This window comes from Squalius cephalus, assembly GCF_949319135.1.
Source record: "Squalius cephalus genome assembly, chromosome: 7".
NCBI lineage: Eukaryota > Metazoa > Chordata > Actinopteri > Cypriniformes > Leuciscidae > Squalius > Squalius cephalus.
This window is the reverse complement of record NC_137128.1, coordinates 47,525,606-47,537,295: the sequence shown is the minus strand read 5'-3', so window position 1 is coordinate 47,537,295 and position 11,690 is coordinate 47,525,606. Positions and strand designations below refer to the sequence as shown.

At 39.1% G+C, this 11,690-nt stretch overlaps 1 protein-coding gene across 6 annotated transcripts in view; it reads right to left on the bottom strand.

Moving 5' to 3' along the window:
• Nucleotides 1–1,591: 1,591 nt before the first annotated feature.
• Nucleotides 1,592–11,690, bottom strand: part of cirbpa (cold inducible RNA binding protein a) — a 10,449-nt gene continuing 350 nt past the window's right edge. Inside the window, exons 2-7 of one of the 6 annotated variants that reach the window (XR_013821806.1) lie at nucleotides 11,233–11,338; nucleotides 11,008–11,114; nucleotides 10,012–10,165; nucleotides 9,774–9,935; nucleotides 2,694–2,749; nucleotides 1,592–2,287 (exon numbers count right to left, since the gene is read on the bottom strand). Coding sequence is in view for 3 of the 6 variants with exons in the window: in XM_079876804.1 (XP_079732930.1) it covers nucleotides 2,274–2,287; nucleotides 2,694–2,749; nucleotides 9,779–9,935; nucleotides 10,012–10,165; nucleotides 11,008–11,114; nucleotides 11,233–11,332 (588 nt within the window). In the remaining 3 variants the exon portion in view is untranslated. The remainder of the gene's footprint in view (nucleotides 2,288–2,693; nucleotides 2,750–9,773; nucleotides 9,936–10,011; nucleotides 10,166–11,007; nucleotides 11,115–11,232; nucleotides 11,339–11,690) is intronic. The other 5 variants (XR_013821807.1, XR_013821808.1, XM_079876804.1 and 2 more) reach the window with 5 other exon arrangements.

Here is an 11,690-nt window from a genome sequence, read left to right as displayed (position 1 = left end):
AGCTGTGTGTGTGTGAGTGAGTGTGTGTGTATGAGTGTGTGTGTGTGTGTACACTGAAGCACTGAGTGAGTGGTTTAACGTCCCGGGATCAGGTCTACGGCACCACGAGACGCAGCTGAAGAACATTACACATGAACATGAGCAAAGGAAGGTTACCTCACACACTACTGAGCGCTCGGGCTTCGCTTCGGAAGGAGATCCGGCATGAGGCTTTACAGGAGCAGAGCGCTTGGGTTCAGCCGAGCATTGGGTGGAACACACTCATCAGACTAGCATGTTAGCGCTAAGCTCAGCTCACACCCAGAGTTCCCCGGAGAACCTTTAATGAACCCGATCAGGGCTCAGACTCTGGGCTGGCTGAACTATTACACTACATTAACATGGTTTGAGTCATGAAAGTGACATTAAAAACTCTCTTTGGTTTAAGCATCTATTAATCTTCATCTTTAAAGAGATCATGTGCTTCCGGATGATCAACTAGTTAAACTCATAACCCTTATGATGATCATATTCGGGGCTGTTTCATACGCTCTTCCTTTGTGACACTGACAATTAACAACCCTCACCCAAAATAAAGAAAAGCATATTGCATAATTATTTATTTTTAATAAAAGGCACATACACTCATTCCAATTACTGTAACTTTTGTTTTTGCATTACAATTGTGCAGTTTAGTTATAATGTAGATTTTTAAATTCAGAATGAAAAACAAAAAATACAGTAATGAAAATAAGCGTGCCGAATTATATTCAATATTAAAGATTCTCTGCATTTTAATAGGCAACATTTACTTATTTTTAAATGCACAACTAACAGATATATTAGAACAAGCACTTGCACTAAAAATATTAAATTCAATATTTAAAAAAGCTACAATTTAATTATTTTTCATTACTCTGTATACATTCAAGTCATTTAATTCATTCTCAGCATTTAAATAAGATACATTTACTTATTTTGAATGCATGACTAAGAGATACAGTAATTAGAACGAGCGCTAAGATATTAAATTCAGCTACACTTTAAATTTAATGCAGAAAGCATAAATTAAAGAAAACTAGTGCTAAATTTTAAATAGCTACAAAACTCTTAATTTCTGCTTTAGGAATGAGCTAGCTAAAAATATTCAATTTGACCAATTCTCTGCATTTAAATCTGCTAGTTACTTATATTTTTAATGCACGACTAACAGCATGTGCTAAACTATTAAATTCAGTAAAACTTTAATTCAACTACAATTTTTATTTTGAAAGCATAACAATGACATAGTATGTTATACTAATAGTAGCCGAGCATTCAATTTTAATAAGCTACAATTTAATAATTCTTATTACTCTGTATATTTTCAGCACACTCAAAGCAAACATTTAATTCTCTGCATTTAAATCAGCTACATTTGCTAATACACCGAGTGTGTGCACTAAATTATTAAATTCAGCTATAATTGAAGATATTTTAATGGTGAAATCAAGAGCAGAACTCAGTTTAATGCAGCTTCCCTGATTATGGTAAACTGGACTCTTTTATGAACCTCATGTTCTTTCCCATCTTGACTTGTAGATTCTTTTGAAAGGCAACAACAGAATTCAAAGCGTTTGAACAAATCGTTTCGTTTAATAGGCTCCATGAAGCCACAATTGAAGAGCAACAAAAAAAAAAAAAAAAAGAGAATAAAAACAAAAGTGAGTCAAATTCTGATACAAAGAAAAAACAAGAGCACAAGGATTTCCCCAGTTCTGGAGTGTACTGTTAACAATTTCTGGTTCTCTTTCAAGTAAATATTGGATATATGTTAGTCAAGAGTCCATGATTAAAATGCAGGCGTCGAGCAGAGACCCTCGAGAACAGCAGCGACGGACACCAGGCTGAAAGGAATTCACTTTTTGGAAACTGGACATGGACAAATCAATGCCTGGCTTAGCAAAAGTAACAAAAGGAGCCGTCCTCTTAATGAGAGACTAGATCTACTGGAACAGTAATGGAATTAACAGAGGCTTTCGTTGAGCAAACACACTCTCCCCGTAAAGCACAGGGACCCACAGTGACAGTGGAGATTGGTCAAATATAACGTTTATCAAGGTGGAGGAACCAGTCGGCGCTCTTCGTGACACGTGAACACATTCGTTCGTTCACGGCTTGATGAACAGAAACGGCCTTTTTCTTAAAAGTACAAGAACAGAACAGAAACAGGGAGAACAGCTACAAAACAAATCCAAGAATAGATCCATGAGTCTTTAGAAACGCTCGGCCAGTGTCGTGTCGGGTCTTGGGTTTTACTCGTGTACAGCTGAGGAGGAAGTATCACACATCAAGACACTGAAGAATCTCAACAGGTTTAAGACACAAAATCCCGCTAGCTAACCAACCAGAGCAAAGACATGAAAACAGGGTCGTTTCGAGCAGTCCGGAGAATGAGCAACCGTTCCTCCAATGGAGATGATCGGATGAGTCATTTTGGGTTTTTTTTTTTTTGATTACTTGTCATGGAGATTGAGATCCAAATTGAAAATTGTGGCATTAAAGCATTTGTTTTATTAATCCATGTAAAAAAAGAGGGAAAAAAAAAAAACAAAACAAGTAGAAGTGACTTGACTAATCCACCCCGGTTGTAGAAACTCAAGAAAAGCCTGTTTTACCAGTCTGCGGCGACATGCTCGTATGGGGATTGTAGAGGCGAAGAAGCTAATACGTACCATAGCTATCATAGCTATCTCTGTAAGAGCCGCCTCGATCGCCGTAACTGGAACTCCTGCACACAGACAAACACACACGCGTGAGAAATGCAGACAGACAGTAACTTCAGCTGGACTGAATTAGAATTTTTTTTTTTATGCTGACATACTGCACTGCTTCTTGCAGTCTAATGTAAAAAAATGTATTTAATTGTTGCAGTCTAGCGTGAAAAACTAAACTTTCAGTCCAAGTATTGCAGTCTAATGTCAATGCATGTTTCATTCCTCAACGTTTTTGATGGTAGACTGCAACAATTAAACATTTTCAATCTACCTAACGTCAAAAATGTTCGGCCTAACGTCAAAAACTGTTAATTGTGCCGGCTTAACATCAAAAAACTATTAATTGTGGCTGTCTAACATCAAAAAACTATTAATTGTGGCGGCCAAACGGCTCAAAACATTTAATTGTGGCGGCCTAACGGCTAAAACGTTTAATTGTGGCGGCCTAACATCAAAAAAATATTAACTGTTGCGGCCAAACATCAAAAACGTTTAATTGTGGCGGACGAACGGCTAAAAGCTATTAATTGTGGCGGCCTAACGTCTAAAAACGTTTAATTGTGGCGGCCTAACGTCTAAAAACGTTTAATTGTGGCGGCCTAACGTCAAAAACTATTAATTGTGGCGGCCTAACGTCTAAACATTTAATTGTGGCGGCCTAACGTCAAAAACTATTAATTGTGGCGGCCTAACGTCAAAAACTAATTGTGGCGGCCTAACGTCAAAAACTAATTGTGGCGGCCTAACGTCAAAAACTATTAATTGTGGCGGCCTAACGTCTAAACATTTAATTGTGGCGGCCTAACGTCAAAAACTATTAATTGTGGCGGCCTAACGTCTAAACATTTAATTGTGGCGGCCTAACGTCAAAAACTATTAATTGTGGCGGCCTAACGTCAAAAACTATTAATTGTGGCGGCCTAACGTCTAAAAACTATTAATTGTGGCGGCCTAACATCAAAAACTATTAATTGTGGCAGCCTAACGTCAAAAACTATTAATTGTGGCAGCCTAACGTCAAAAACTATTAATTGTGGCAGACTAACGTCTAAAAACGTTTAATTGTGGCGGCCTAACGTCAAAAACTATTAATTGTGGCAGCCTACCGTCAAAAACTATTAATTGTGGCGGCCTAACATCAAAAACTATTAATTGTGGCAGCCTACCATCAAAAACTATTAATTGTGGCAGCCTAACGTCAAAAACTATTAATTGTGGCGGCCTAACATCAAAAACTATTAATTGTGGCGGCCTACCATCAAAAACTATTAATTGTGGCAGCCTACCGTCAAAAACTATTAATTGTGGCGGCCTAACATCAAAAACTATTAATTGTGGCGGCCTAACGTCTAAAAACGTTTAATTGTGGCGGCCTAACGTCAAAAACTATTAATTGTGGCGGCCTAACATCAAAAACTATTAATTGTGGCGGCCTACCATCAAAAACTATTAATTGTGGCAGCCTACCGTCAAAAACTATTAATTGTGGCGGCCTAACATCAAAAACTATTAATTGTGGCGGCCTAACGTCTAAAAACTATTAATTGTGGCGGCCTAACATCAAAAACTATTAATTGTGGCAGCCTAACGTCAAAAACTTAATTGTGGCGGCCTAACGTCAAAAAACGTTTAATTGTGGCGGCCTACCATCAAAAACTATTAATTGTGGCAGCCTACCGTCAAAAACTATTAATTGTGGCGGCCTAACGTCTAAAAACTATTAATTGTGGCGGCCTAACGTCAAAAACTATTAATTGTGGCAGTCTAACGTCAAAAACTATTAATTGTGGCAGCCTAACGTCAAAAACTATTAATTGTGGCGGCCTAACGTCTAAAAACTATTAATTGTGGCAGCCTAACGTCAAAAACTATTAATTGTGGCAGCCTAACGTCAAAAACTATTAATTGTGGCGGCCTAACGTCAAAAAACGTTTAATTGTGGCAGACTACCGTCTAAAAGCTATTAATTGTGGCGGCCTAACGTCAAAAACTATTAATTGTGGCAGACTAACGTCTAAAAGCTATTAATTGTGGCGGCCTAACGTCAAAAGCTATTAATTGTGGCGGCCTAACATCAAAAACTATTAATTGTGGCAGCCTAACGTCAAAAACTATTAATTGTGGCGGCCTAACGTCAAAAACTATTAATTGTGGCGGCCTAACGTCAAAAACTATTAATTGTGGCGGCCTAACATCAAAAACTATTAATTGTGGCAGCCTAACGTCAAAAACTATTAATTGTGGCAGCCTAACGTCAAAAACTATTAATTGTGGCAGACTAACGTCAAAAACTATTAATTGTGGCGGCCTAACATCAAAAACTATTAATTGTGGCAGACTAACGTCTAAAAACGTTTAATTGTGGCGGCCTAACGTCAAAAACTATTAATTGTGGCAGACTAACGTCTAAAAACGTTTAATTGTGGCAGCCTAACGTCAAAAACTATTAATTGTGGCGGCCTACCGTCTAAAAACGTTTAATTGTGGCAGCCTAACGTCAAAAACTATTAATTGTGGCTGCCTACCGTCTAAAAACGTTTAATTGTGGCGGCCTACCGTCTAAAACGTTTAATTGTGGCAGCCTAACGTCTAAAACTATTAATTGTGGCGGCCTACCGTCTAAAACGTTTAATTGTGGCAGCCTAACGTCAAAAACTATTAATTGTGGCGGCCTACCGTCTAAAACGTTTAATTGTGGCAGCCTAACGTCAAAAACTATTAATTGTGGCGGCCTACCGTCTAAAAACGTTTAATTGTGGCGGCCTACCGTCTAAAACTATTAATTGTGGCGGCCTAACGTCAAAAACTATTAATTGTGGCGGCCTAACGACTAAAAACTATTAATTGTGGCGGCCTAACGTCAAAAACTATTAATTGTGGCGGCCTAACGTCAAAAACTATTAATTGTGGCAGCCTAACGTCAAAAACTATTAATTGTGGCAGCCTAACGTCAAAAACTATTAATTGTGGCAGCCTAACGTCAAAAACTATTAATTGTGGCGGCCTAACGTCTAAAAACTATTAATTGTGGCGGCCTAACGTCAAAAACTATTAATTGTGGCGGCCTAACGTCTAAAAACGTTTAATTGTGGCGGCCTACCGTCAAAAACTATTAATTGTGGCAGCCTAACGTCAAAAACTATTAATTGTGGCGGCCTACCGTCTAAAAACGTTTAATTGTGGCAGCCTAACGTCTAAAACTATTAATTGTGGCGGCCTACCGTCTAAAACGTTTAATTGTGGCAGCCTAACGTCAAAAACTATTAATTGTGGCGGCCTACCGTCTAAAAACGTTTAATTGTGGCGGCCTACCGTCTAAAACTATTAATTGTGGCGGCCTAACGTCAAAAACGTTTAATTGTGGCAGCCTAACGTCAAAAACTATTAATTGTGGCGGCCTAACGTCAAAAACTATTAATTGTGGCGGCCTAACGTCTAAAAACTATTAATTGTGGCGGCCTAAGGTCAAAAACTATTAATTGTGGCAGCCTAACGTCAAAAACTATTAATTGTGGCGGCCTACCGTCAAAAACTATTAATTGTGGCAGTCTAACGTCAAAAACTATTAATTGTGGCAGTCTAACGTCAAAAACTATTAATTGTGGCGGCCTAACGTCAAAAACTAATTGTGGCGGCCTAACGTCAAAAACTATTAATTGTGGCGGCCTACCGTCAAAAACTATTAATTGTGGCGGCCTAACGTCAAAAACGTTTAATTGTGGCGGCCTAACGTCAAAAACTATTAATTGTGGCAGACTAACGTCTAAAAACGTTTAATTGTGGCAGACTAACGTCTAAAACGTTTAATTGTGGCAGCCTAACGTCAAAAACTATTAATTGTGGCAGTCTAACGTCAAAAACTATTAATTGTGGCGGCCTAACGTCAAAAACGTTTAATTGTGGCAGCCTACCGTCAAAAACGTTTAATTGTGGCGGCCTAACGTCAAAAACTATTAATTGTGGCGGCCTAACGTCAAAAACTATTAATTGTGGCAGACTAACGTCTAAAAACGTTTAATTGTGGCAGCCTAACGTCTAAAACGTTTAATTGTGGCAGACTAACGTCAAAAACTATTAATTGTGGCGGCCTACCGTCTAAAAACGTTTAATTGTGGCGGCCAAACGTCAAAAACTATTAATTGTGGCGGCCTAACGTCAAAAACTATTAATTGTGGCGGCCTAACGTCAAAAACTATTAATTGTGGCAGCCTAACGTCAAAAACTATTAATTGTGGCAGCCTAACGTCAAAAACTATTAATTGTGGCAGCCTAACGTCAAAAACTATTAATTGTGGCGGCCTAACGTCTAAAAACTATTAATTGTGGCGGCCTAACGTCAAAAACTATTAATTGTGGCGGCCTAACGTCTAAAAACGTTTAATTGTGGCGGCCTACCGTCAAAAACTATTAATTGTGGCAGCCTAACGTCAAAAACTATTAATTGTGGCGGCCTACCGTCTAAAAACGTTTAATTGTGGCAGCCTAACGTCTAAAACTATTAATTGTGGCGGCCTACCGTCTAAAACGTTTAATTGTGGCAGCCTAACGTCAAAAACTATTAATTGTGGCGGCCTACCGTCTAAAAACGTTTAATTGTGGCGGCCTACCGTCTAAAACTATTAATTGTGGCGGCCTAACGTCAAAAACGTTTAATTGTGGCGGCCTAACGTCAAAAACTATTAATTGTGGCGGCCTAACGTCAAAAACTATTAATTGTGGCGGCCTAACGTCTAAAAACTATTAATTGTGGCGGCCTAAGGTCAAAAACTATTAATTGTGGCAGCCTAACGTCAAAAACTATTAATTGTGGCGGCCTACCGTCAAAAACTATTAATTGTGGCAGTCTAACGTCAAAAACTATTAATTGTGGCAGTCTAACGTCAAAAACTATTAATTGTGGCGGCCTAACGTCAAAAACTAATTGTGGCGGCCTAACGTCAAAAACTATTAATTGTGGCGGCCTACCGTCAAAAACTATTAATTGTGGCGGCCTAACGTCAAAAACGTTTAATTGTGGCGGCCTAACGTCAAAAACTATTAATTGTGGCAGACTAACGTCTAAAAACGTTTAATTGTGGCAGACTAACGTCTAAAACGTTTAATTGTGGCAGCCTAACGTCAAAAACTATTAATTGTGGCAGTCTAACGTCAAAAACTATTAATTGTGGCGGCCTAACGTCAAAAACGTTTAATTGTGGCAGCCTACCGTCAAAAACGTTTAATTGTGGCGGCCTAACGTCAAAAACTATTAATTGTGGCGGCCTAACGTCAAAAACTATTAATTGTGGCAGACTAACGTCTAAAAACGTTTAATTGTGGCAGCCTAACGTCTAAAACGTTTAATTGTGGCAGACTAACGTCAAAAACTATTAATTGTGGCGGCCTACCGTCTAAAAACGTTTAATTGTGGCGGCCAAACGTCAAAAACTATTAATTGTGGCGGCCTAACGTCAAAAACGTTTAATTGTGGCGGCCTAACGTCTAAAAACTATTAATTGTGGCGGCCTAACGTCTAAAAACTATTAATTGTGGCAGCCTAACGTCAAAAACTATTAATTGTGGCAGTCTAACGTCAAAAACTATTAATTGTGGCAGACTAACGTCTAAAAACGTTTAATTGTGGCGGCCTAACGTCAAAAACTATTAATTGTGGCGGCCTAACGTCTAAAACTATTAATTGTGGCGGCCTACCGTCAAAAACTATTAATTGTGGCAGACTAACGTCTAAAAACGTTTAATTGTGGCGGCCTACCATCAAAAACTATTAATTGTGGCGGCCTAACGTCAAAAACTATTAATTGTGGCAGACTAACGTCTAAAAACGTTTAATTGTGGCGGCCTAACGTCAAAAACTATTAATTGTGGCAGACTAACGTCTAAAAACTATTAATTGTGGCGGCCTAACGTCTAAAAACTATTAATTGTGGCGGCCTAACGTCTAAAAACTATTAATTGTGGCAGCCTAACGTCAAAAACTATTAATTGTGGCAGTCTAACGTCAAAAACTATTAATTGTGGCAGACTAACGTCTAAAAACGTTTAATTGTGGCGGCCTACCATCAAAAACTATTAATTGTGGCGGCCTAACGTCAAAAACTATTAATTGTGGCAGACTAACGTCTAAAACTATTAATTGTGGCGGCCTACCGTCAAAAACTATTAATTGTGGCAGACTAACGTCTAAAAACGTTTAATTGTGGCGGCCTAACGTCTAAAAACTATTAATTGTGGCGGCCTAACGTCTAAAAACTATTAATTGTGGCAGCCTAACGTCAAAAACTATTAATTGTGGCAGTCTAACGTCAAAAACTATTAATTGTGGCGGCCTAACGTCTAAAACTATTAATTGTGGCGGCCTAACGTCAAAAACTATTAATTGTGGCGGCCTACCGTCTAAAAACGTTTAATTGTGGCGGCCTAACGTCTAAAAACGTTTAATTGTGGCGGCCTAACGTCAAAAACTATTAATTGTGGCGGCCTAACGTCTAAAACTATTAATTGTGGCGGCCTAACGTCAAAAACTATTAATTGTGGCGGCCTAACGTCAAAAACGTTTAATTGTGGCGGCCTAACGTCAAAAACTATTAATTGTGGCGGCCTAACGTCAAAAACTATTAATTGTGGCGGCCTAACGTCAAAAACGTTTAATTGTGGCAGACTACCGTCTAAAAACGTTTAATTGTGGCAGACTACCGTCAAAAACTATTAATTGTGGCAGACTAACGTCTAAAAACGTTTAATTGTGGCGGCCTAACGTCAAAAACTATTAATTGTGGCGGCCTAACGTCTAAAACTATTAATTGTGGCAGACTAACGTCTAAAACTATTAATTGTGGCGGCCTAACGTCAAAAACTATTAATTGTGGAATCTAATGTCAAAGTTTAATTGTTGCTGCCTAACACCAGAAGTAGTTTGTGTGTTGCAGTCCAACATCAAAAAGCGTTTCATTGCAATCTGTGAAAAAGACATTAGTTCAGCACATCAGTCATCTGACAGTACAGCTCCACCTGTGTAGTATAATGATGAAACACACACACCTCACCTGTCCCTGTTGTAGCCTCCTCCACCGCCCCCCCCAGAGGAGTATCCCCCTCCTCCTCCTCCACTCTTGTATCCGCCGCTGTAGCTTCGGTCTCCGCCGCCGTAACTGCGGTCGCTACTGCCGTAACCGCGGTCTCCACCGCCGTAACCGCCTCCGCCTTCAGAGAGCAAGACATTAACACACGCAGCTTTGAGAACATGCCACAGCACTCGTACACTGTGAGAGATCAGCACCTCTCGAACCTCCTCTTCCTCGGCCTCCCCTGAAGAAACCCCCACCTCCTCTTCCCCCTCCTCCTCCTCTGTAGGATCCTCCACCGGACCGGCCGCCTCCTCCGCCGCCACCCTTCCCGGCCTCATCCACACGGATCGTACGCCCATCCACCGACTGATCATGCAACACAGAGAGGGCGTTAGTACACAAATACACGGAGGAACAAAGTGGATAAGACATGTACCCATCATTTCCACTCTGATTGAAGTTTTCTGCACAGCATTATGGGTAATGTAGTTTTTCACAACTTCCATGTTTATTTTAAAATAAGTTGAAATAAAGGAAATTCTGCACAGCATTATGGGTAATCAAACTTTTGTTGTGGCCTAATATCCAAAAAACAACAAATTTAATTGTCAAAAACGTTTCATTGAGGCTTAATGCCAAAAATCAAAAGTAGCCGACACAAATACTTGGATGAACAGAAAGTAGATGACATTTTACCCATCATTTCAACTCTGGCGAAAATCTGCACAGCATTATGGGTAATAAAAGTTTCATTGTTGCAGTCTAACAGCATTTTTTTTTAATTGTTGCAGTCTAACGTTAAAAAAAATAAAAATAAAAAGTTTAATTGCTGCGGACTGTTAATTTTTGTCATCTAAGGTTAAAAAAAAAAAAGTTTCACTTTTGCATTAGTTGTTGTGGTCTAATGTCAACTAACCCTAACACCAAAATTAAGTACACAAATACTTGGAGGAACAGAAAATGGATACACCTTTTTACCCATCATTTCAACTATGATTGGTGTATTTTTCTGCACTGCATTATGGGTATTTTTTTTTACTTCCACTGTTAAACATGATTTTTTTTAAATAATAATTTGAAAATGCAAAAAAGATGGTTGAAGCAAAATGGAGTTGTTACAATCTAATGAGAAACACTTCTGGTTTTTACGTTGAATCAACTGTTGTGCTCCAGTGCAAGTCAGATCTAGAAGCGTCTCAGTAACTAACCTTTCCATTCATTCCTTCCAGCGCATCCTTCGCATCATCTGGATTCTCAAAAGTCACAAAGCCGAATCCTCGGGATTTGTTGGTTTCTCTGTTTCGGGCCACATGAACTGAAGAGAGACAAATATGATAATGAGCCACTTATGTAAATCACAGAAAGCACACGAGCCAATCAAAAACAGCGCGGGCGCAGAGAGGCGCTGTGATTGGCGAGAGGGCGGGGCTTACCGTTGGTGATGACGCCATATTTGGAGAAGGCGTCTTCTAGCGACTGTTCGGTTGTGTCGAAACTCAATCCGCCGATAAACAGCTTTCCTTCGTCAGACATTCTGAGCTAAAAACACACGAATATAGCACAAAAGAGTTAAAATGCAGTTTAGATCTGCTCATGTAAAAGTACAAAAAAATCCGCATATTTATGACTCACAGCGGCCTGGCGATAAAAATTGAAATAATGAATAAATAAAATGGCGGGAAGCGCATATTGTCCGTTTAAAATAGATAATCAATCGGTTATTTCAATATTCATCCTGCGTTTTGTTTAATAAAACACTAAATCTGGGTCAGCGCGAGCACGCTGCTTCAAACTAGGTCAAACAATGGATTCCATACAAACACGAATGCTCGAATAAAATATAACGAGGGCAGATTCGAAACCATCATATGCGCATTATACTACATAAAAT